Source organism: Phalacrocorax aristotelis, chromosome 5 (assembly GCF_949628215.1).
Source record: "Phalacrocorax aristotelis chromosome 5, bGulAri2.1, whole genome shotgun sequence".
Classification (NCBI taxonomy): domain Eukaryota; kingdom Metazoa; phylum Chordata; class Aves; order Suliformes; family Phalacrocoracidae; genus Phalacrocorax; species Phalacrocorax aristotelis.
Genome location: NC_134280.1, coordinates 70,410,767 through 70,436,302, shown reverse-complemented (window position 1 = coordinate 70,436,302; position 25,536 = coordinate 70,410,767). Strand labels below are relative to the sequence as shown.

Genomic DNA, 25,536 nt, shown 5'->3' with positions numbered 1-25,536 from the left:
TAAAATATTGGTGGCGGTAGGTGCTACACTCCAGCAGAACACAGTAAGGAAAAGGCCAACTTAAAGGAGAGGCATGTGATACTATTTTCTATGGTGTTAAACTTTCAGGAATAACCTGTTAATTCAGCTTTGATATAGATTATAAATTGATGGTGTAAGTACTGAGGCCATAGGTGGGTGTCCTTCTGGTGGCAGCAGCCAGGCTGGAGAAAAATGTCATAGATTTTAGCAATTAGTTAAGGAAGACTAATTGGATACTACCAGGAGAGACGTGCTGGCACAAGTGCGGCATCAGAGTTGCCTCTAAACAGAAGGAATTTCTACTCTAAAGGCATCTTTCTGTAATGAGCCCCTACTCACAAACAAGGAATTTCCCTGGAAACAAGACCAACCCCAGTTTGAGTAATTCACAGTACAGTTTTGGGATGACTGCGTTCCATATCCAGAGAAAAACTAAAATGACCTTTTAAGAGAGATTTCTAATAAAAGCATGAAGAAGTTTGTGAAAAGAATGAGGAAATTCATGAGCAGTACCAGGATAGCAAAAAACAAAAGAGGAGGGGGAGGCACGGGCTGTGTTCCATCATTAGCTCCGAATCTTTCAAAAAAATTGCAAAGTGGCCCCTGTGATTCACATCATAAGCAAAGGCTGATAACAGAATAAGAAAGGACATCTTTGCATGGAAAAATTACGGCTGGAGAATAAGAAGAAGGTCTCTGAAGAGGGGAGAGAACCAGCAGGCTCCCAGAAAGATCAGTGCTTGGGCCTGTGACACGCTGCATGTTCATACGTGATCTGCGCAGGAGGTGTAAAGAGACAAGGCAAAGTTTGCCGACGGTCCAACGTTATTCGGGGTAATAAAATGAGGGCTGATTTTGCAGAAAGACCTTGAATTGCTGACTGGATGATCTAATAAGTGATAAAATCTAGTACAGATAAAAATCAGGTAATGCACACAGGAAACCCCCCCCCACCCCGATCCTAACCTTCTGTAGTGACAGGCTCTGAATTGACTATTGATACTCAGAAACAAGATCTGGGGGTACAGAAAATCCTTAATACCAACTCAGTGCTCAGTAGCGTTTGTTCAAATAAGCTGTACATTAGGAATTATAAGGAAAGAAATAGGAAGTCATGCTGCTGTGTACACCCGGAATGCACCCATGTTTCTGCATTTCTAGTGTCCTCATCTCAGAGGCGGCAACTGGGAAAGGTAGAGAAGAGCAGCAAGATTAATAAGAGTGAAATGGCTACTGTAGGAAGCGCATCTGAGCAGGCAGGGGCTGTAGTCTGGCAAAAAAGATGAAGGAGCCCTGGAGGGGTGTTGTGGAGTGGTGTAAAATCAGGAGTTGAACGGAGAAGGTGAGCACAAAGCAGTTACACAGGGTTTCTTCCAGGGGAATTTTCCAAAGGCAGGTTTGGCTCAAGCAGAAGGAGGTGCTGCTGTTTCACGCTTCGCATTACTGCGCCGTGGGATGCTGCACAATCGTGAAAACGTACGCGAGTTTAAAAAGTCAGGACAAGGAGGAAATGCCCTTTGAGGGTTATTAAAGGCAAGATAATGCCTCTGGTTTAGGAAGCTGCTGAATCATAAATTGCTGGGAGCTGCAGAAATGTCAGGGAAGTATCGTCGCGTTTGCCGTGTTATACTTTCCTCCAGGCATCTGGATGGCTCTGGTGTGACCTGCTGTTGCATTCTAGCCATTGTAATAGGCCAGAGACTGTATTTTAGAGTCCTGGGAGTTGGCTACAGCTCTTTTTTTTTTTTTACAAAGGAACAAAGGTCAAGCACCAAATGGTTTATTAAGTATTCTCAACAGGCAGAAGTGATGCGCTTGACGACAACCTCTGCTGTGAAATTCCCAAGTGCTTTTTGAATTCTGCATTTGAGACCCACTTAAAATAAGCCCCCTTTTTATTTCAGGGAATTTTCTGTCATTTCTATGACAACTTGTAGTAAAATGCACTAGGCTGGCTCCTTATCCACCTTTCCCTTACGGGATGATGGGAGGTCTCGTGTGGGCACTGAAATGGCCATTGAACCAAAATGGTGGCAGAGGCGTGCCGTCCAGTCCTGGAGAGTTCTTATATACACACGGCTGTACTATCCACGATGCTTCTGCAGGGCTTGCCCAAGGCCCTTGGTTCATACTCAGCTGGCTTTCCTGAGAACAGACTTTGCTCAAAGGAATGCAGAAAGCAGTGAAAATTTCGTAATGTGAATCACCAAGCCCTCCGTGCAGGGCAGCTGTGTCTGGGGCATCGTTACAAAAAGGTATAAATATAAAAATCTGGTGTGACGAAGCAAATGAAGATCTGTTAGAGGTGAAAGGCGTAAGAATGAAACGGGGTGCTGTCTCCTGTTACAAAATAATGGCTTGGAGTGGTTGTGGGATATAACTGTTGAAATGAATACCAATGGCTACTTGTTTCATTGGCTAAAAGTGGAGGAAAAGGGGCTAATGGATGGTATTTAAGACAAGGAGAACAAGATCACAGCTGTTGGAAGAGCTTTAGATAGCACAAATATATCAAGCATCCTTTTCTCCTCCTCTCCCCTCCCTTGCAAGTGTCGCCGCAGTAGATCCACAGCCTCTGAGAGGCAAAGCTTGTGATCTGGTCCCCTGCTGAATTGTGGCTGAAGGAATTTGCAAGGAAGGAAAGCGCTTCACTGAGAGCATCTGCACTATTGCTTTCCTGTGCAAGGTGCTGCATGCTGCTTGGCCACGGCTCAAGCTGCGTGAGGGTAGAACGTGCCCCGAGCTGTCCAGGCTGATGTAGGTGCAGTGAGTCTCCCTGCTCACGGGTGGTTGTGCTGTGGATGTTGGGGGCCCCCTGCTTTCACCAACACTTTCCCGCTAAGCGGGGTTTTCCTTTGTAACCTCTCTATACACAGCAAGAACACCACCAAAGTGCCCACGCAGAAAACCACTTCTGAAGAGACCTGCTGTCACGCAGGCTCCCTCGCCAGTACTGGCCACAGCGTTGTCCCTGCAGCCTGGGAGGCAGGGCCTGGTGGGACGCCCTTCCCGACACTGCAAGTGGTTGGGGACCAGGTAGTCACCTGTAGTGCCCGGCAGAGCGAGTGCCATTGACAAAGGGACAAGTCACCAAGGGCTGGTGGCAGTCAGAGCCACCTCCAACTGAGAGGGGCCACTACTTGCCCCAGAAGGAGACGATTCCTGGAACTGAACGTGCCTGGAGGCGAGGGACAGCCATGCTTTCTCTGAGCAAAGACTCTCTTGTCCTGCGCCCCTCCTGAGCCCTCGCCTCCTGCCCTAGAGCACATAAGCGTGCACGCAGCCCCCGCGTCCTCCCACACCCTCTTCTGTGCCTGTGCAGGTTTCCTCTTCTCGCCCCCCCCTTGCTTTATTTTCTTTGAGAGCTACTCTGTGTTCTGCAGCGTGTTTTCTCCATGGATGTGTTTTGAGAGACAGGGCGGAATGAACTTTGGCGCATGTTCAAGAGTAATAAAGATAAGAATTAAAAGGGACTTTGAACATAAATGAGACAAGATAAAAAAGCTATTGAATATAGTTCAGCAGTATGCTGAAGCAGATCAAGATGTTATTTACAAAGCAATTCTGGGTTTTCCTTTGAGTAATAAGGAACAAAAACGGCCTTTCCATTTTGTTTTTTTTGGGGGGGGGTTTTTTTTTTTTTTTTCCTTGATGCACCAAGACCCTAGAACACTGACAGAGAATGTAATGATTAGGACTACAATACATGATGTTTTAGGCTGGGCTGTTGGCTTCATCCTGGGTTTTGTTTGGACATTTCAGCAGGCATGGGCTTTGAAACAAGCATAATTTTTCATAAAAACAGAAGTTGTAGTTTCTGACTAACTGTCATGATTATAAAACAGTTTCATCCTGTGTATGCGTTTTGTTGTTATTGAACCCAGAGATGCAGACACTGAACTGAATATGTACAAGGGAGAAAATTAAACCAAGGCATTTCGCACACCATATTTTGAGATGATAAAGTAGGAGCGAGTGGTGTTTAGGAACCACCAAGGCAGGGAGCACTCGTGCTCGGAGCTGAGCAGGGGGCTGAGCCAACGACTATAAACATGCTGTGGGTGGTCAGTCGCTCTGCTGCATCGCAGGGGGAGGGCGGCAGCTCGGGGTTGAGCATCATCTCGGTGCTGTGCTGTGGGTTCAGCAAGGTGTGGGAGAACGGGGGGGAACTAAAAGTCCAATGTTCAGGCCTCCAAATAAAAGTGTGATCATAAAAAGCCATATGGAGACAAACTCGTGTGCATGCAAGAGAAAATGGGGAGAAACCCATGGCTTGCAAAGGATTTATAAATAGTGGCGCAGGGGCCGAGCAAGGAAACAGTCACATCTGAATAGTGCTGTGCTGGGCCCTTTTTCTGCCTGGTTCATCTTTCTGCAGCACGAGCTCTTGGACCACAGGGTCAGAAGTTACTGAGGATGCACAGCCTGCATCCCTCCCTCGCAGGCTGTTCCTGCTCGATTCCAGAACACCGCAGGTTGTTTTGTGCCATGTGAATCTGTGTGCTGCTGCGTTTTCCAGTTCCTTTAGATAAGACAGCAAGGAAAGCCGAGAGTGCTTCATCTGTGTATTTTTTAGTGTCTCGTCTTGCGGAGGTTCTTGGTGCGGAGACAGGCTGGCCCCTGCGGCGCAGATCGGGGGCAGGACAGCCCTCCCTGCTTCGCAGCAGTTGTTGCTGAATCCCACAATGGGGCATGCGCATCACCTGCAGGGCCAAAGGCATGTGAATAATCTTGGTGCTCCCATTCCCGCCTGGCAACCAAACAAAACCTTTCTTCTCCAAAAGAGATGATTTGTGTCATGCCCTGTGTTCTAATGCCACAGGCGCTGCACCATGTAGCGTGTTTCATGAGGACACAAAATTGTGGGAGTGCAGTGAGTGCGTGCAGCTGTGGCAAGTCCCGGTATCAGCTGCATCCCGTTTCAAGCAGAGAACTGACTGTGTGTCTCTGTCTCTTGCACTAGGCCTGGCTCTTGTATTTGCATGAGAATTTGCTTTTCTCTGGACTGTGAATCTGGTTTGTACAGCCGAGGATTTTAGGGAAATCAGGGGGGTGGGAAGCTGAATCTGTATTTCAGCCACCGTGCCAGTGGTTTGTTTTCTGTTTCTTTAGGGTTTTTGTAAGTGGATTTGCTAAGCACGTTTCCCTTCCTCTGATTTGCATGGCTAATAAGGTTGTCCTGCTTTTCACACAGCAATTCCTATTTTTCCTTTTGGCCGCTTGCAACATGACAGTAAGTAATTACGTAGTGAAGCCACAGCACAAGGTGCTAAAGGAGTGTGAAATAGCCGAGATGTGGCATCAGGTTCAGCGCTCTGGGGCACAGTCCCTGGTCCTCCCTCACCATCTTCGTTCAGCGTTATGCCAACATCGCTGCATTTATCCTGTGAGGGAGATAATCCCCATGTAAAGCAGGCAGCACAAAGTAAGCGAGTGACTCGCCTAAGGCCTGGCAGGAAGTCAGTCGCTGGGAAAATATGACCCAATTTAGATCCCTAACAAAATCATCCTTTCTTCTCCCCACTGCAGTTTGCTTCTCGTAAAACGAAGCTATCAACTTCACCGAGGTGTTAGGAGGTGTCGTAAGTTAACGCTGATAAAAGGCATGACATATAGAAGGCTGCACAGGCTAAGGCCAACTGTGAATTTCTTCTTCTGGGAAGGTGATCAGATATCAGGCCGTTACCAAACACGGCCTGTGTCGGGTTTGTCTGGCAGAGCTCAGCTAGATAAAGGCAGATGCTCCGATGCAGCGTTCAGCTCGCTAGGGATGTAGTGTAAACAGAAGCGTCTGCTGGGCTTGCAGAGAAGGAAGGGCTGGGAGGAGCTGATTCGTAACAAATACAGGAAATGAGTTCAGCATAAACCACAAGTTCTCTATTGTCTTAGCTTCATATAATTTACAACACCAGAGGTAAGGAAGCTGAACAAACGCTAGTGGGTTTGCAAGATGAAGTTAAATTTGAAGTTAAAATTTTGCCACCTGTAATGAAAAGTTAAGCTCCGTCAAGAAGTTGCTGTGAGCGTGGAAAGAAGGTGCGGGTGCGTGGGTGCTGCTCGCTTCCACGAAGGAAAGTTGCTCACAAAGCAAAAATGAGGCGTTTTAGAAATTCCGTATTAGAAAATAGGCAAATCTTCTGGCTGGCTGACTGCATTCCCCCTTCTTTCCCTCCAAATGCTCTTGGATTATACAGGTTTCGGAGTTACCCCTGCGGAGAGTTGCTTTTACAAAGTGAGAGACAGCAGTCGGATGATCCTGAGTTATAATCCAGGCCTTCCTGTTTTCCTAAAGATGCCGGTTTGCTGCAGGCGTGTCAAAATTGCAAATGCTCCAGAAATGTGGAAAAATGCAGTGGGGAAAAAACCTGCAGAGGAAAAAAAAAATCTGCAGAGTTCCCATAAAATATACATGCAGCTCTGTGTGCGATGTGGTGCAGATACGTAAGAATGCCTGAAGCTGAACTGTGTTGGAGGTTTGCTATTACAGTCCGAGCGTCGAGAGAAAATTCTGTGGCAGGAATGGAATTGCTTCCGTTTGAATCACAATGAGATGCGAACAGATGGGTGCATGTAGAGGTTTAGAGTCGGTTGGGGCTAAACTGAGGTCTGTGGAAGTCTAAGATCAGGGAGGCTGCTTTCTTCAACTTGCAAAGATGCAGACTTTGTCCAGTTAGTAGCAGCTTAACAAGTCACTAAACATGAGCTGAACCGCAGCAGCTGACTTTGTGTGTGCTCTAAGTTTATAGCAAATGCAAAGGTAAAGCCATTTAGCTAAAACCTCTTCTGCCGAAGTTCATGCAATTATCTAATTTGTTAAGGTGCTACCGGTGCTTTAGCGTGTTGAAATGCAGTAACGCAGCCGCGTGTCTGTGCATGCAGCAAGAGCTCGCATTCCAGCGCCAGCCGACCTTCTGAGCCTGACCTGCTCTGCTAACCATCCCAGATCATGAATTTCGCCCTTAGTTTCTGAAGGAGCAGGTGCTCTGACAGCCTCCCTGTTTACTTTGATATGGATTTATTCTGTGCTTCAGATGATGAATTGCTGTGCTTTATTCCAGGGCATGGGAATTTTATCCTTTCGTTATAAATAGTGACCCTCAGTACGACCCCAGCATACCTTGGCATAGTGATGCCTTATGTAGGAATGGAGAAAATGCTAAATAATTTAAAGGGATTCTATAAATACTTTCACATGGTGATGAAATCCAAGTATGACTAATCGGATGAGCCTTATATTTAACAAAACAAATCTCTGGTGAGCCATCGTGGTAGGATACTGCAGTCGCTAAGGAGAAAAAATACTTCTAGCAACTGACAGCTAGCAGAAAATGTGACCTGGGGGGAGAAAGCCTATCTCCCCAGTGACCGGTCTGAAGCTGGTAGGCCTTCTGGGTCCCAAAGAACATCTTTCTTGTGGTGCAGGGAGGTTACGGCAAAAGGTATCGCACCAGTCTGAAAGACTTTCTCAGCCTGTGTTTTGACAAATGGCTGTCTGCAATAACCTGGTTGTGCACCTCTGGTAGGAGCAGGCCAGATGCTCCTCTGCTTGTCTGCAAGCTCAGGCTGACTTTCAGAAGGAATTTATGTAAAAGCAGTCTCCAACTTTTACTTTTTCAGACCAAACCAGCATGTTTGTACAGTGATGTTAGTCACGATGTTTTGTTCCATGGAGGACCCAGGTAATGCAGGCTCCAGAATAAAGAAGAAAAATGAGGGAAGCCGAGAAAAGGAAGATCATATTAAACAATTTTGCAACCCTTGAAAAGCTTGCTGTGCATTTGGGTCAATATTTGGATTGGGTCCTGGTTTGTCACATGCAGTTTGCCTCGTTCTCCCTCCATCCCCATCTGTTCTGTTTCTTTTGCAGTGCCAGAAGCTCCGAGAGGTTTTTAACTTGGATTACCCTGCCAGCACCTTCCTGCTTAAGACTCTGACTATTGTGTCCGGCCCTGACATGGTGGACCTCACTTTCCATAACTTTGTGTCCTACAAGGAGAATGTTGGCAAGGTATCGGGTCCTGAGGGCAAGGAAGCACTGGGAAACACTAAGGATTGGGGCATTAAGTGGGGAGCAGGAAAGGAGAGGGGAAGGCAGGGAACTGAACCCTGTCAGTGTTACTGGCAAAGTTACAAACCAGCAGGTTTATATTCCAATAGGGTGTGGTACCTCCATAGGTCTAGGATTTTCTGCCCTGCCTGGAGGACCACTGGTGGAAGAAATTTAATGTGTCATTTTTGTCCTTCATGTGCTTTGTGTGGATAAACAGAGAGCTGAGAAGACTCAGTGGAAAGGTTTCAGCTGCCAGTATACGTAGGCAGTAGGAGGGCGATACAGCCAAGCCCAGGATGCCCTTGTTGGGATTTGTAGCCGGCAGTATCAGCACAGGTCCATGCCCTTTCAGTGTTTGTTGCCATGTACTTCTTGGTGCAGTTCCATAACGCCCAACTGCCTCTGCCTTGTGTGTGTTTGTCCCCAGAGCTGGGCTGAGGATATTATGGCCATCGTTCGGAATCCCCTCACGTACAACGCGTCTCGGTACACCTTCCTAGAGAAAATGTAAGTGTTTTTTGACAAGTGTTGTTCTCTGAAACATGTACTGCCCTTTCTGTCTGTACTGGAAAGAGAAGGCTTCTTAGCATGTAGGTCCTTTGGCAGCCTCCAAAACAAGTCCTGTGTCAGCTCAGGAGCCCCAAGGCACAGGGACGGGGTTGGTAGTTGGGCCATATGTTGCGTGACAGCTGATGGGCACAGAAGTGCTTGAGCTAGTCAGACACGTGCGTGGCATCGGACAAACTGAAATTCTGAGCCTCGCATGTGTCTCCCGCCGCAGTCACAGCACTCGCCCCAACAAAGTGCTGCCCCTTTTTCTTTGCTCTGTGATACTGTTTGGTTGGCACAGCTGAGGAACGCTAAATAATAGGAGATATCATTATCTTATATCTATATTTTATGTTTCAGATGAGTCTTTCTGATATCTAAGCTCTTATAATTCGCCTGTTTCTCCTTCCTGAGAAACAGGAACAGGTTCTGTCTGAGGTTAAGCTGATGGTCCTGTAGGACCCCGATTTTCAGTTAACTATTAGATTGTTTTCCCAATTGTGTACTTTTTCTTTCTCTTTACTTAATAGGACCTCTAAGATTGTACAAGTGCATGTCATAATCTTGGTTTTTTTCGCAGCCTGGTGAAGCTGAAGATGCAGCTTAATGCAGAGGGGAAGATTCCTGTCAGGAAGTGAGTATGGATATTTGTTTTATTGTGTGTTCAGTCAGACTAAAGGCAGAGCAGCTGGCAAGAGGATGGTTGCCCAGTGGCTTCAGCTGCCTGCTCCTTCCCTACCTCAGGGGTGGAGATCATTCCCTCTGGATTCAGGCCATGAAAGGACTCCTGCTGCACTTTAGTTCCTCCCAAGGAAAGGCCTGGGACATAATTTGGGTCTGGAAAGGACACCTTTTGCGGCCTTCATCTACAGCAAGGAATTGCTTTAAACAGCCATGGATTTCACCTCCCGGCTGTTACAAGAAATAATCAACAAAACCAAGCCACTTCAGTAAAATTCTGGTCTCAGATTGTTTTGCAAACCTGAGTTGAAAGGTGGATGAGGCGTAGGATCTATTTTACCTTTCATATAAAGAGTTCTGTATTTGGAGAACTTTTTGCTTGACTCCCCAGCTAGCCTGAAGTAGGGGTCCGTTGCTTTTGCTTGTCTCCTTTCTTCACATGTGACCACCACAGCCCTTCTCCACCGGTGTAATTCTGCTGCCCTCAGTCTTTACTCTGGATGTACATGAGAGGGAAACAGCCTTTGAGGGCAGACCTCTGGGCCAACGTTAATGCTGCTTCGAGTATGGAACAGCGGAGATCTGCACTTCGCTGTCCCCAGCGCTGGCTTTGTGCGTCAGGGTAGGACTGCCATTAGAATAAGCCAAGCCTGCTTTGCTGAAGCAAAGACCAGCCTAATACTCCTCCCCTGCACCGCATGGCATAAATCTAGAATGGATTTTCTGCCACTCGGTGTCTTCCCTGGTAAAATCACTCCATGGCTGATCCTACGGCTCCTCCGCGTTGATTCAGCCCATGAATGAGTGACAAAAGGCTGCGCTGCCATGTTGAATTCCGTTTTGGGTGCATAAATTATCTTTTGTTTTAAGAATAAGGACCTGCAGATAGTGCGTTTGTGGGTATTCACTGGGAAATTTTGAACCACGCTGCTTCTAGGTTTATGCTGTGTTATAGCATCACAAGAGGCAAGCGCTAATCACCTGTAATAAATATGCTACCTACTGCGTGGTATATTGCATAATGATACTAGATTAAGTCTGTGCTGGCTAAATGGGCTTCTGGATGGTTGATCATTACTCAACAATAAACATTTTTTGTTGTTTTCTAAACCACCAACCAGCAGAATTTCATTGTGTCAGTAACCAGTGTATTCGTGAAAGGGCTTTTAAAAATGTATAGGTCTTTAATGAATAACTCACACTAGGGAAGAGTGCATTGAATTGATCTTTAAAAATGCAAGTAAGGTAGCATTACTGCAGAGAGAAAACAGCTTATTCTTCTGAAATAAGCTAGAAAAAGTACAGGCTGTACCTCTCTTCAATGCCCTGGTCTGTCTGTCTTGCAGAGTGGTAGTAGTACTTTGCTGTTTAAAGCATTAGACCATTAAAAACTCCAGATTTATAAAAAAATATTCACTATCTCCAGCTGCAGGTATACGTAAGGCTTTCAAAACCCTGTGTCTGAATTCTTCTGAAAATTCCACTGAGCATCTGCCTTTCTCTTTAGGCATTTAAATCCCTTTTGAATCATAACAAGGTGCTGCAGTTTTTGCCTTGCAAAGGGCAGCTTGGGAACCAATATGCACTGAGTTTGCATAAGCCTGCTGCAGCTCCCACTGAACACTTTTCCGCCTGTCAACACGTTTGGCACTTTTTGTTCCCCTTTTTGGCTGGGAGCACCTGTGCTGCCAGGAGCTTAACAGAGCTGACATCTAAATTTATCCACAGAGGAGACCTCATCGCTGCCGACTGGGATATTCTGTAAGCAGGGAGAGTTCAGTTATTGTTACTATTCCATAGTGCAGCAAAGAGGCTGCTTTAAGCTGAAGGCTTGCCCTGCAGACCAGTACCCGGTACCCCAATTTCTAAACTGGAGGCGAACTTTGCTTTCTGCAGCAGCAGGCTTTTGTGCTTCCCTCATGTGGTATGCCAGCTTCTTTGCCCGTGTAATGAGTTCGTGCCTTAAATTCATGGAAAGCCTTTGGTTCCAGAAAATTTTACCTTTTCCAAAGGGGGAAAAGTGCACAGGATTTGTTTGCTTATTTTGAATGTTGTCTTTGAATGCTGCCTACGAAGTTACTCCTTGCTAATGCCAGCTGCCTCCCGGGACGGTGTCTTCTGGTGGGAAGCGTCCTGGGGGATTTGTGGCGTGAGCCTGCTGCCGCAGGGGGCACCTCCACAAGGGGCAGGGGAAGGGCAGCGCAGAGGCATTTTGAGAATAAGCTGATGCCATTTAGTGACAGGGCTCTTACAGAGTCCATAGCCCAAATATAGAACTTCTGTATTAAGGCAGCAGTCAAAAAATCTGCTGCAAAAAATCCACTGTAGGTTTACAAGACTCGGTACATCAGTTACTCCCTTAGAGAAACACTGTCTGTCTTCTCAGGTCCCAGTTTACAGTCTTTTCGTCAGCCTCCTTCGTTGTGCGTTTTGAGCGTCTTGCGCTCTGGCTGCAGCTCCCAGCCACCCGAACCCGGGCTTTCTGACTTCACCCCTGTTACACTGCGGTGATTTCTTTTTTCCCTGTCTGGTCAGTATTTTTCAGATGTTTCCTGCGGACAGGAAGAGGGTGGAAGCGGCATTAAGCGCTTGTCATCTTCCAAAGGGCAAGGTAAGAGTTTCACTAGGAAGCCAAAGGTCTTGCTAGTCTGAGAATAATCTTTTTGCCTACCCTGATATGATGCCCTTGGCTGTGGAAAAATCATCAGCCCAGATGCTCTTAGTTGCTGTAAAGCTTTTACTTACCACGAGCTGCCATGCCTTAGCTGCAGGCCTGCTAGGATCAGTTCTTACTGTTTGCATTGCAGGAGCGCTTGCGACTCCATCGCTTGCACTGTGTGGCCCAAGAAGCAGCATGTTCCCTTCCGCCTGTTTCGCTGGCTGCTCTTTGAAGCAACAGATCTGACAGTTAATCTCAGCCCTGCTGCCAACCTGCAGAGTAGAGCCCAGGCCTCTGACAGCTCTTACTGCCACATCAAGCTTTAGCTTTACACCATCCCACAAGAGGCACCGAGGGACAGTTCACATAGCTGTCCATTCTGAAGTAGGGCATTATGGTGCTTCCCCACTCCCTCTGTTCTCCCCTGAACACCTTGCCAGATGTTCCAGTCGCTTGCTCCCATTGTCACAAACCAGTGCTGGACTGTGGGTGTTAATGGGGAGGTGAAGGCCGTCATGGGTTTGTGATGCTGACATGTCTTTGTTGCATTCTCAGAATGATGCCATCAACCCAGAGGACTTCCCTGAGACTGTGTATAAAACTTTCCTCATGAATCTGTGTCCACGGCCTGAGATTGATGAGATATTTACCTCACAGTAAGTTTCCTTCAAGCTACAGCAGAGAACTTGAGCTCTTGTGACAAAAGATAGCATAAAATCCCCTTGCCCCTCCTTTTTGCTTATGTGGTTTGTCTGGTTTCAAGCCTTAGAAGGGCAGGAACCCAGGTCACAGAACAGTGCCAGTGCACTTCACACTTTCACTCACAGCCTGAATAAAAAGGATGAGACTTCGCTCTGCTGCAGGGACTTTAACTGTCACCATCAGGAGGGTTGATTCCAGGTCAACACTAGATCGTGCTAATGTGATAAGGCTTGTGGCTAGCCCCAAACAAGGCCATGTACAGTGCGAGAACCATAGATCCTCACAAGTAGCCAGTGACCTTTTTTTTTTAAAGTAGCTAAATCTGTGACTTATTAAATGGACTTGATTTCATAGGGCAAGCAATTCACCGTGCTCTGAGACTCAAGTCCCTTCAGAGTTTGAGTCAGAGCCTCAAAATATGCTTTGTGCTGCCCTCAGCACAACCTCTTCACAGCATTGAATTAGTGAGGAAGAAGAAAGGCCACAGTGGGAAGCATCGTTTACAGGAAGAAATGTAGGCAAAACAGAAATTTGTGGGCCCGGAGAGGCGGACACCCACTGCTAACGCGAGGAAGGACCAGTCTCGCTGTTGTGAAAAGGTTTTCTGGGTAATACACAGGCCTTACCTCTGCTCCTCTGTAATTCTCTCACCGTAGCCATTTAAAAGCAAAGCCCTACATGACCAAAGAGCACTTGGCAAAGTTTATCAACAAGAAGCAGCGAGACTCTCGCCTCAATGACATCCTTTTCCCACCGGCCAAGCCTGAGCAGGTGCAGAGCCTGATAGAGAAGTATGAGCCCAGCGGGATTAACATCCAGAGAGGTGGGTCTTGTTCAGCCAAAAATTCGTGCTATAGAGGTAGTGTGAGAATAGCAGAGGATCTCGCACCTTCTGCTACCCTGCCTTTCCCAGGGAGCAACAGCCTGATTCTCAGAAGCCCCTGTGTTGCAATCCACCGGCAAGCAGGTGCCAGAGCCATTTTCTTTCGGTGCTATTAACAGCTTTGTTTTCCATGTAGGGCAGTTGTCTCCAGAGGGGATGGTCTGGTTCCTCTGTGGCCCTGAGAACAACGTGATAGCACTGGACAAATTGGTGCTGTACCAGGACATGACCCAGCCGCTCTCACACTACTTCATCAATTCATCACACAACACGTACTTAACAGGTATGGGCAGTCCCAGAGCCTACCTGGGCTCCAACACGTAGGTACCACCACCGGGGATGGATGAATGTACTGACAGTCGCTCAGGCAGAGGTATCTGCCCTGAAGTTTGGAGGGCTGAGGGCTGTAATGTACTCTGAGGGGCCTGGCACTTAGATGCTGTGTAAGAAGAAGAAATGTCACCCCGTAACCGAAAACATCGTGTCATTCTGCCACATACACCTGCTCAAGGATGGCAGAGTTCTGCTGCTCCAGTTTATGCAGAAACTGTCCCGCGTGCATAGCTAATGTCGAGCCTCCCTCCTTCTGCTCTCCTCCAGCTGGTCAGTTTTCTGGTATCTCGTCTCCTGAAATGTATCGCCAGACGCTGCTGGCTGGCTGCCGCTGCGTGGAGCTGGATTGCTGGAAGGGCCGACCCCCGGATGAGGAGCCGATCATCACTCACGGGTTCACCATGACAACTGAGATCCTCTTCAAGGTAGGGAAAGAGTTTTCTCCGCACGTGCTTTCCCCTGCTTGGTTTTAGACTGATCTCTGTTTGAGGAGGCTGGCTGAGGGAACTGTGAAATGGATGGGCTGAGGGCAAAGATGGTTGAAAGGAAACGACTGATGGCAAGATGACAAGTGAATGAACACGTAGGTGGAATGAAAGATGAACAAATATGCAATAGGTTGGAGTTTGTGTACATTTTTGGAGTGGGAGGACCAGAAGCGACGTTGTTAGCTGCATAAAGATGAATGGATGAGGAAATGTGGGCAGCCGGGTAGGAGCGATGGAGAGGTGGTTGTGTAGGTGTGCCTGCATACACAGGGCTGTGTAGCAAGATGGATAAAAGGACAGAAAGCTGCGTGAGGATGGTGGATTTATGGATAGATGCACATCAGAGAACCAAACAAGACGGCTTTTAGAGAACAAATGGTTAAAATGAGTTTACCTTCTAAGCGGTCTAGAGCAGGTTTCTGTGGCTTACAGCCTCCCATGGCGGTGCTTTGGAGGAATAGGTTTCAGTTACTTCCTAATTACATGAGTGCGTGGAATGTGTTCAGTGGAGCAACTGCCCTCTAGCATGCTGGGCAGATGGCTTCCCTGAGGGTTCAGCTCCCAGGCTTCAGAAGCACAGCGCAAACCCTACTTCTCCTTTGGGAAATACGGGGCATTGAACCACAGAAGTTGCAAACAGCTTGCAGGTTAAAAATCAATGCATCACACTTATTTTTTCTGCACTCCTTTACGCAGCTGCTGCTAACAGGCAGACACACTTTACATTCTTTTTAAAGCTATTTGGTTTTATTCCATATCCTCCCCCCAGTTCCCACACTTCACTAGTACTAAAATATTTATGTGGGGGAAAAAAAACCCAACCCAATCCTTAAGATCAAAGGTATCGTCATATTCATTGTCAGTAATTTCCTAAATCCTGTAGTACCACTGCTGCTTTTTGCACAGCAGCTCACTACAGGAGAAATAATGACAGCTGTAGCCGCTGTAATTGCAGAGTTCTGCTAAAGCATGTGACTGTACCTCAAGGAAATTATAACCTGGTAATGCAGCATGTGCCCAGGTTTCAGTTTTACATAATACGTAGATCTTTGCCTCCACACCTCTCTCCCTTTTCTACCACTGCCTGCGGCCTTTTAGTAGCTTTTCCTGTAGCTTCTCCTCCTCTGAGCGTTGCAGGTGTCTGTGACAGAAAGTCCAAGTGGTCCGTGCAGGAGCAGCTGTGGCAGCCTCCCTCAGTGCTGGGATCACGGCTGAGCCGGGGCTCTCGGGGGAGCAGGGGACGCTTCTTTACCACATCCATTAGCAGCACCAGGAAAGAAAATAGTGCAAAGTTTGTGGCAGTTTAACAGGGGCTTGGGGAAAATATGATTATTTTTTCGTATATTGTTAATGCTGAGAACGTTTCCATGGTATCTGAATTTGAAATGTCAGCACTGCTGGTTACTGAACAGCCCAGTTTTCTTTGCTGCTAGACAGAAGGGTTTTATAAGCAGGTGAAATGACAGAAAATTGGGTAGGTTCAGAGGTAATTATAAATAGGGTTTGAAGCAGTTTAATCTGGTGCTGCATACTCCTTTCTCTACCAATTAAAAGTACGTGTGGCAGTGGCTTGCCTCCCCGGCAAGACACTTTCACATTCATTTATGTATACGCTGAGCTATGTAACAAAAATAAAACCTCATATTCTTACATCTTCACCTTCTTTTTTTATGCAAGCTATTGAGTTTAGCTGCACGTTGTATCCTCTGGAGCTGGAAATCCAGGCGGGTATGAAAAAGATGACACTTCTCACCTTCTTACTGGGAGAAGTTTAGTTACTTTAAAGAGAAGCTCCTGCCAGCGGTCAGTTCGGGGTCTGTTCAGTGGGAGGTGAGCTGGATGTCTCTGTTAGTAATGAGTGCTGATCTTCTCTCTGACCATTGCCTCTCATTTAGGATGCCATTGAGGCCATTGCGGAAAGCGCTTTTAAAACATCTCTCTACCCTGTCATCCTGTCCTTCGAGAACCACGTGGACTCGTGAGTATCTAGGGATTGGGAGAGCTGTGTTCTCTGTTGTCCAGAGCAGAAAGTATACAGGCAAGGGCTGCTGGGTCTTAAGTGAGTGCCTGGGCTGAAATGAGATACCGGCTGAGATTTCTGAAGCCCCTGGAGGTGTGGGAGGAGCCATACGCTGCAGAGTGAGAGTGACCACAGTTGTGCAGCCTTTTAGCTCAAGGTGGCAGAGTATGAACAAATGGGAATAGGCCTGGGAAGGGACTTCAAAATCTGCGTAGCTGTCTGAGTGAAGGCAAGAGGTGGTTTTCAGAGTAGAGTACGTGGATCTTGAGATGGTCATTGATGCTAGCTCTGGATTTGGGCGTCTGTTTTCCTGTTCACTCCTGCTTGATCTCTTTGTTCATAAGGCCCAAGCAGCAGGCGAAGATGGCCGAGTACTGCCGAACCATATTTGGAGATATGCTGCTGACAGAGCCACTGGAAAAATACCCAGTAAGTGAAAGTTGGGGAAGGAGGCTAGTGGAGAGGTCTTTCTGAAACAATTGGCCACTCCTGGTGCTAGGAGATGCCACAACAGACACAAAGACAGCGAAAGAGAAGACGATGCCGTGGACAAATAAGCCTGGTTCATAGGGGTGAGCAACATAGTAAGTGGATGGAAGACCTCACAGTCGCAGAGGTTTTCCGAAGCACTGGCCTGACTCTGCTCTTATTTAACACTCTGTGACTTGAGTGAATTTGTAAACTGAGCTCTAGGTAGCCAAGTTGTACCAAGATAAGCCAGTGTATTTTTGTACACGGTACTGTTCCAAATCTGTCTGCCAGCACTTGCTTTGGAAAGAAACAGGAACAAGGGCTTCGCAGCATTTCAGCCTCTTCCTACCAATGCTTCTCAATTCCTGCTTCCAACCTGGGAATATTCCCCTCTGGGTGTAGATGGGCAGGTCAGTGACATGTATGGATTTGTGCTCAGAATAGCTGAGTAAAGCTCCAGATCTACTTGACCCTAGTCATTGGCTTACTTGTACAAGCGTGTGTTTTTGTGGACACGGCAACGTCTTTGGTGATCCCCCTGCATGTTGCTACTTCAGCTGCTTTGCAAATGGACACTGATTTACAAATAACGGGCAATGCCTGCGTTTCTGCAAAGCATGAGGCAGTTCCCTGGGGTGCGTAGCGGAGGGGGGAGCCGAGACACCTAGCCCAAGCGTCTGTTTTAAAGCACTGAGATCAAAAGAAGAGCTGAAAAGCAGCAGTGAGCAAACCAGCAGTTTCCCACTGTCCTTGTCAAGGCAATAGGGAGAAACAGGGTGTTTTGGGGGCAGAAACAGTTCAGGGTATTAGCTAAATTATGAATAGGCCTATTGCTCTCTGCACAGGGAGTGTAGGTCTAGAAGCACAGTCTGAGTCACACATCCTTGTCTTGAGCCACCTACTCTGGGATTTTTTTTTTTTTTCAAATCTGCTGCAGGCAGAATGTTTAAATTTGGCCCGAGTGCTGATCTAGGATGGAGGCTCTGGGGTAATGGGAGAATTAGGTGGAAAGTGAAAGCCAGAGGTATGTGGATGCCTTCAGGCCATGTAGATGTTTTTTTTAGCTGTGGTGCAGGATAGGTGGCTGGGAAGGGCATGGCATGTACAGGCAGCAGAGCACAAGGGGGCTGAGACGTGGAAAATGCTGGTCTGAAACCAAAGGTGAAAAAAAATCTTAGAAAAAAATCTGCATGGATATAGTGGGATATGCCAGCAGATGGAGAAATTAAAGTATACAGTGGGTGAGAGATGTTTCCGTGCACCAGTAAATGGCTGGAGGAATGGCGCTAGGAGGGACAGGAGAGATGAGTGTTTGATTCTGGTTTTGGGATGAAAATTCAGTATGAAGTTTATCTATTGCAGCTGAAGCCAGGAGTTCCTTTGCCAAGTCCTAAGGATCTCTTAGGGAAAATCTTGATTAAGAACAAAAAGAACCAATCTATATCTGGGAAGAGGCAGAACTCTTTGAAGAAAGGGAGGAATGTGGAACCAGAAATCATCGAGCAGCCAACCCCTATGGATGCTGAAGATACTGGTATGTCTGAAGGGAAAATGGGACTAGTATAGCTAGATGAGCAAGTCTGGATCACTGGAGACCTTCCAAATCACCCAATGCTGGCTTGAGGCAAGCCAGCAGTAGTCATTAATTCAGTTATGTCAAGAAGCAGATTAAGCTCGGAAGAGAAATTAAATCTTCAGAATATTTTCAAACACTTTATTTCAACTAAGAGAGACAATCAACTTACGCCCTGCCCATCAGTCAACTCTTCTGCCTACTCTGAGGTATCTGGCTGTGTGAGTTGGTAATTCATTGATACACACTGGCTGTTGGTTTGAGGGGAGGCTGGGTGATTTTTTACTCGTTACTGCTGTCTGATAACCACAAATTCACCATGACCAAGTTCTTTGCTCTGAGGTTCTTGAAGGTTTATAGAACCTTCAGCCCCACTCCCCTCCCCTCCTCCAGCGTCAAGGCTGTCACCCCTTGGGCTGGTGGAACCTGTGGTAGAACAGTCCCTGTCATGGCAGGAGGACGTGAAGTCACAGAGCACTACAGAGCACCCAGAAATGGCCATTTATTCCCACGAATGTGTGCGACCTTGGTGGGGAAAACAGCATCGTGATCGTCACTCTTGGGTACGAGGGAAGCCTGCAGGAGGAATGATTTGGTGTCTTAGGTGTGCTAGTCCGGAGTGTGCTAGTTCATATTTGGATTTAGCTAATAAAATGGTATGATTCTTCCACTTACTGCTCCTGCATGACTTGAGAGTGAGTTTTTGCAGAGCTCTCCATTGCCAGCAATCTGTAATGTCTCGTCTCAGTGTGCTGCTGATACGTACTACTGACGTGGGCTGTGTGTGCTTAGTCTGGGCAGGTGATGTGGCTGAAGAGGAACCAGAGGAAGAGGATGAACATCTTGGAAACCTGGATGAAGAGGAAATTAAAAAGATGCAGTCAGATGAGGTACTGTCACTGTTGTTTCTGTTCCTTTTCTGGTTTTTTTGGTTTGGTTTTTTTTTTCTGGCCTCCAGTTTTCTCTGGGGCCTCACCATATTGAATAGAGACGAGCCCAAAATGCAAAGGGGAATGAATGGCGCTGTGACAAATCGGGGGCTTTCCTTCCCCCATGCGACATGACTTTTGCAGGAGAAAGTGAATAAGAGGAATGATGTTGCAAGCATAGAGAATATGGCAGAAGAGTTGTTATTTCCGACTCTGATATTCTGCGTGACTTGGAGATAACTGCCTGCCTTCAGGGTGCTGGGAGAGGCTTAACCTTGGTCTGATAAAGTTGTTATTGAAGTGCTGCGGCTGAAGGGGGAAGGAGATCAGCATTCCCTTGAATAAGAAAAAAAAGCAAGTCAAACATTTTCCATTTCTGTCTCCCTAGTATCACTCAAAGAGGAAGGAAAACAATGTCGCCAGTTTGTCGCAGACTCCGTGCTTTGAGAGGTTAAAGAGGTCCGGGGCTTCTTATGTACTGACTGATACCTCTCCGTATGCCTCAGCTTCAGTTTTTTCCAAGCTACCTAGAAACTGTGCCCCTGACTGTGCTGCCCACAATGTAACCGTAGGACCAGGAAGCCAAGGAAACTGGTGCGCTCTGGTCAGGGCAGCCACCAGTTCTTTGATTGTGAAGCCCAGGTGTGTTCTGCTTCACCTCTAGGAAGGGCCTCTTCATCCATTTTCTCTTGGATTTTGTTTTCTGCTCAGGGCACTGCTGGCTTGGAAGTGACAGCATACGAGGAGATGTCCAGCCTAGTTAATTACATACAGCCTATCAAATTTGACTCCTTTGAAGTCTCTGCCCGTAAGTCAAATGCAGTCCTTTCAGGACCCCAAGTGTTTCTGTTCAACCAGAGGAGTAGTGCTTTCACCTGCTGCTGTTCCCCACCTGCCTTTGCGACTTGCTTTCACCCATTTTCTGTTGTGTTCTCTCTCCCACAACAGCCGCGTGGTCACAAACACTTCTCTTCTGCCCTTCTCCCTGTAGTAAGGAATTGGGAAGGAGAAAAAAGGGAGATGTCAGATACTGCTCCCAGTTATACGAGTGAGGATAAAAAGAAACAGGGCAGTGACATCTCTCTGGGCTTGCTTTGCTGCTTCTGAGGGCAGGGTTGGGCCCACTATGTGACTGGCCTTCCTCTTCTGTGGTGATTCGAGAGAGAAATGTCTGAAACACAAAAGCACGCGATTTCTTTATATACAATAGGTTCCTCTAAACAGTTCCCACATTTGGGTGTAGCTTTGAGTGAGCTGGTTTGATTGATGAAAGAAAGAAAAGAAAAAGAAAAAAAATAGGGGCGTGAAGAAGGGGAAACTGGACAAAATAAAGAACTTGGTGCAAGACACTGAATATTTAGATTTACATGGAATTAAAAGTGCAGGCAGGAGCTGTTCTCTAAATGTCACTGCAATCCAGGAAGAGATGGGCAAAATTATTGCCATTTAAGCTTTGTGAGCCAATCCTGCCTGGGCTCCATGAAGTTCCTGCCCTGTAGGGCACAACCATTGTCTCCCTGGTAAACATAAATAACCTTTTATGAAATACTATTATTCAGTCCCTTTTTAAGGGACCAGAGAAAGGTAAATTGCCTTGATAGTAAATGGTACCTGGTAGAAAGTGGGAGTAAACAGGCCAAGTGTGTCTCAGGTCCATCAGTCCCCACACACAGAATGGGGGCTGGACACGCCTTTCTCCTAAATGCTTTTTTATCTCCTGTTTCTAGAGAAGAACCGGAGTTACGTCATCTCTTCCTTCACGGAGTTGAAGGCTTACGATCTACTAACCAAGTTCCCTGTGCAGTTTGTAGAGTATCCTTTTGGCAACCTTTGTCCAGTGGAGTCGGTTGTATGGAGAGTGAAGCTTAGGTAGGGCTGAGGCATATCTAGCTGGCTTCTGGTTTCAGGACCTGGTAAATTCTTCATCAGAGATATAACGAGTGCAGGTGGGGCATGACTTCCAGGGTGGCTTGGGGGCTGTTCGCAGAGATTCGTGACAGGACGTGTCCTGCTGTAGTGAATGCCAAGGCTGCAGATGCTTGTCCTTAGGTGGCAGGGGTATGGGAGAGGAGACTCTTGTTGCCAGAGCCTCTCTTACTTCTTGTCTGGAAGGCTCTGAGCATTTGGTAGCAGAGCTTAAACCATTTTCGTAATCTGAATACATGAGCTTAGCCCCAGGGTACGCAAGGAGTGCTCCAGGCTTGTTTCCAATAGAGCAACTGCAGATACAACAAGCGCCAGATGAGCCGGATTTACCCCAAAGGCACCCGGATGGACTCCTCTAATTACATGCCCCAGATGTTCTGGAATGTCGGCTGTCAGATGGTGGCACTCAACTTCCAGACCATGGGTGAGTGTCATGCTGCCCTCCAGCTTCTGAGTGGGTGAGGCTGTGTGCTCATGTTCTCTGCCTCTTCCTTCGCAGCCGTTTCCCTGAATGCATTTATTCTGTGTGCTCTCTCCCAAAGCGGTGTTCTCCTTCGGCTCCGTCTCCCACCGACCAAAAGCGCTTTCCTAGGCCCAGCACAAACCCGGCACGCAGTGTGCGGGATGCCGGTCACACACACAAACACGGGCTTGCTGTCATCCAGCGTCTGGCTGCTGTCTCTGGCTGTCCTGTAACGTGATGTCAGACTAAATAATGTGCATGAATGCATCAGAAGCTCCTGCTTCCTCTAAGCTGCTTCCTCTTTTGCGAGGCGGCAGGCAGAGCTCCATCTGCCTACAGGACTGGCCAGATTGTGCTATTATTTCCAGTATTTTGACCTGAACAGGGAAGAAGGGCCTTTCCTTCCTGCACATCCAGCATGAGGAGGAGACAAAGAAAAGCCTCCAGAGAAAGCTATGCTTTACCCCTCTTCCTTCCTCAGAGGAGTGTCTAACGAATCGAGAGTGTAGGAGACTAGCTGTAGGATCAGTAGGAGAAAAAGAAGACGCAACTTTAAGAGGGAGAGAGAGAGCTTGGTTATGAAGAGGACACCATATTGAAGACAGGTGCAGAAACCACAAGGCAGTGTTCTCAAGAGAAGTGGCAGAGGAGAAGGTGGACTGAGAGGAGGCCCAAAATGAAAGAGAGGAGGAGTGGAGGTGTTCAGACAACTATTTACTTCACACCCAAAAATAGCGGGTACTTCTTAAAGTAGGTTTTAATTTGGTTCTACCCATGACTTATGGTGCAGTCGTAAGCAAACCACTTACCTTTCTTACAACAGCTGCTGTAATATTTTTCCCTGTAGGGTGCTGAGAGGCTTAATTAGTTTTTGAAATGGCTTTGTGAGCCCTTGGCTAGCAGGGGCTGTAAAAGTATAGCATCTTTCAGCTCACTCGTAGCACGCAAGCCACCTGATGAGGTCCCACGGAAATTTTTCTCACTGTGTTCCTCTGTATGTCAGATGTCCCCATGCAGCAGAACATGGCTCTGTTTGAGTTCAACGGCCAGTGTGGCTATCTGCTCAAGCATGAATTCATGCGGCGCCCAGACAAGCAGTTTGACCCCTTCTCTGTGGACCGCATTGACGTGGTGGTGGCAAGTACCCTGTCTGTCACGGCAAGTACAAACCATGGTGCTGCTCCTCCCCTGACAGCCAGTTCCTGGCACCACGCATAGAACTGGCATCTACGTCCCCGCTATTTATTACCCAGTAGGGTTCTTAGTGGCAAATGAACCCGGAGAGTCCTGTGGGAGAGTGTTACCATAGCAACTCCCAGTCTTTTCACTATTTTAAATTAATCATAATCGCATGAAAATGGAAAATTAGCATCTGCCGCACAGAAGCAGCCAAGGCTGTGATGACGGGGAGGGAGGAGGTTGGAGGAAGTGCTGAAGCAAGAAACATGGGTGGAAGTAAAAGAAAAGCCTGTTGTGGATTGGAAACTGCAGCAGAAAAGATGTTTTGGGGTGGGAGAGTGACTTTGGGGTGAAGGTGTGGGTGGGTTCTTCTGTTCTTTTCAGCAGTTGCTAATTATGTTTCTGCTTGTTCGTAGATACTCTCTGGTCAGTTCCTCTCAGACCGCAGTGTGAAGACATATGTGGAAGTAGAGCTGTTTGGGTTGCCAAGGGACACAAAACGCAAATACAGAACCAAACTGACCTCCACTGCCAATTCCATTAACCCTGTATGGAAGGAGGAGGCTTTTGTTTTTGAAAAGGTAATAAGGTTTCATAGTCATTTAGACAGAGAATCCTTAACGATCCCGTTGGCCACAAGCACTGGCCCTCGAGAGGTCAGTGACAAGAGAAGGGACTCCCTCCTGGAGATCTCAGTCATGGCTTTAGACACACAGGGAGTTTCGTGTTGCGCTTTCAGATAATATCCCACAACAACATTTAAAACAACTCTCCATCAATATTTCCCTGTACAGACAAGGGGTAGCTGGGAACATTTCTGGAAATAACAGGCATCAAAAGTCTCCCACTTGTGATGCACTTCAGACTGAATTGTCTAATCAGCTCTGAAAACTTCAGGCGCTAAGAGGCAGAAAGGAACTGAATGTCTGTGGTTAAACTGTAAATGAGAAACAGACAAACTGGAGAAGTAACGGGACCAGAGGGAGGTTTTCGGTTGTGCCAGAATGCGGAAAGCTGCCCTCTTGGTCCACAAGACTTCAGTGGTCACTAATCCAGATACAGGGTACGGGGACGTTAAGTCAAAGGTGATAGTCACGTCTGGCCGTTCTGCAGTGAGTTACGAAGGCAAAATACATGTTACAGAGATCACCTCTGTCAAGCACGCTGTGAAATAGCAGGTATTTTCAGCCTGCTTGGGATGTGGTCGATAAGTATTATCCTCATTTCAGAAAACACTTTTCAGGCTTCAATTCTGGCAGAATAATTTTTAGTTCATTTTATGGCAGAAGAAAATGGGGAGGAGGGAGGAAGGAGCCCCTATGGCAAAGTTACTGTGCTTGCTAAATTGTCCTTCCAAGTTCATTCCCTACTCTGGTGAATTCCTTCGTGGAAGCTGTGCTTTGGAGGGTTTGTTGCCCCATTTTTTCCTTTAGGTAAACTGCCCTCCTGTGATCTTGTGCAGCCTCCCCTCTGAGAATCCCGTGCTTTGTGGATTTTCTGTTAATTTAGTTATGTCTGCGATAAACTGTAGCTCTAAATTACAAAAATAGGCAGCGACTTCCTTGGAGAGATGGTGTTGTTTTGGTGGAAGGAGGAGAGAGTGAAGTTCTACTTAGTGAAGCCTCTATGCTGTTAGGAGTTAGAGCTCAGGGTGTTGGTGCCTCACTCTGTTTTTCCCTTAGATCATGATGCCTGAGTTGGCGTCTCTCAAAATTGTGGCTTGGGAGGAAGGAGGGAAGTTCATTGGTCATCGTATCATTCCCATTATTGCCGTGCACTCAGGTAAATTTTGTGGAAATTCCTTCTGGTTTTGTGCCCTTGAGACCTATCCACTGGAAGCTGTAAAGATATGATCATCTGCTTGTTTTCCTACTAAGTCTCCGTTCCTGTAGGCCGTGGAGCCTTCAAATTCATCCTGTTATAGCCTTGGCTATAATATTAACATGGATTAACAGGAGCATGTAATTCCTTAATTATGTTCACCATGCCCTTCTGCGGAGAGAACCTTTGGTTTAGTGTTGGAGCACGCAGACAAGAAGGGACAGACATTCTGTTAGCTTACCTCTTCTGCTTTGTCTTCAGGCTATCACCACATTTGTCTCCGCAGTGAGAGTAACATGCCGCTCACCATGCCTTCTCTATTTGTGTACCTGGAAATAAAGGACTATGTTCCCGATGCTTGGGCAGGTAGTACACGCTGGAATGCTGGGTTGGGGGGGAGGTTGTTCTGGCTTTCTCCAAACTGTGACCCAGAAGCATTTTTCCAGCCCGGTGCTTTCCTGCTGCACCCTTAATTCTTTGTCAGGGTGGGACTCGAGCGCACGCCAGCATCCTGTCACACCCTTGCTTTCATCAGAAGGGAGTGGGTGCTGGCGCTGTAACTGTTACTGGTTCCCAGTATGGGCTGACGCGCGCGTACCTGACGTGCAGTGCAGATGTAACTCTGTCTCTGGTTTGGAATGGATTGGTCTCTACTGCTTTTATTCAGTGGCAGGAGAGGTTTTCTAGAGTGCAGAGATGATGACTCTCAGGGACTGACAGCAGCAGGGTTTTAGGGAGCACAGGAGCGTTGTTCTTCCTTGTTTGAAGAGAGGGAGGTTCTTGCTGGT

At 47.1% G+C, this 25,536-nt stretch overlaps 1 protein-coding gene across 1 annotated transcript in view; it reads left to right on the top strand.

The window, feature by feature from the left end:
• PLCB2 (phospholipase C beta 2) overlaps positions 1-25,536 on the top strand; it is a 47,917-nt gene that overhangs the window by 8,252 nt on the left and 14,129 nt on the right. Inside the window, exons 4-22 of the mRNA XM_075095247.1 lie at positions 7,889-8,029; positions 8,499-8,578; positions 9,201-9,254; positions 11,837-11,912; positions 12,516-12,616; positions 13,319-13,485; positions 13,682-13,828; positions 14,146-14,303; positions 16,262-16,344; positions 16,731-16,815; positions 18,220-18,391; positions 19,223-19,320; positions 20,071-20,167; positions 21,087-21,171; positions 21,585-21,709; positions 22,752-22,906; positions 23,344-23,508; positions 24,610-24,709; positions 25,010-25,114. Coding sequence (XP_074951348.1) covers positions 7,889-8,029; positions 8,499-8,578; positions 9,201-9,254; positions 11,837-11,912; positions 12,516-12,616; positions 13,319-13,485; positions 13,682-13,828; positions 14,146-14,303; positions 16,262-16,344; positions 16,731-16,815; positions 18,220-18,391; positions 19,223-19,320; positions 20,071-20,167; positions 21,087-21,171; positions 21,585-21,709; positions 22,752-22,906; positions 23,344-23,508; positions 24,610-24,709; positions 25,010-25,114 — 2,194 coding nt within the window. The remainder of the gene's footprint in view (positions 1-7,888; positions 8,030-8,498; positions 8,579-9,200; positions 9,255-11,836; positions 11,913-12,515; positions 12,617-13,318; positions 13,486-13,681; positions 13,829-14,145; positions 14,304-16,261; positions 16,345-16,730; positions 16,816-18,219; positions 18,392-19,222; positions 19,321-20,070; positions 20,168-21,086; positions 21,172-21,584; positions 21,710-22,751; positions 22,907-23,343; positions 23,509-24,609; positions 24,710-25,009; positions 25,115-25,536) is intronic.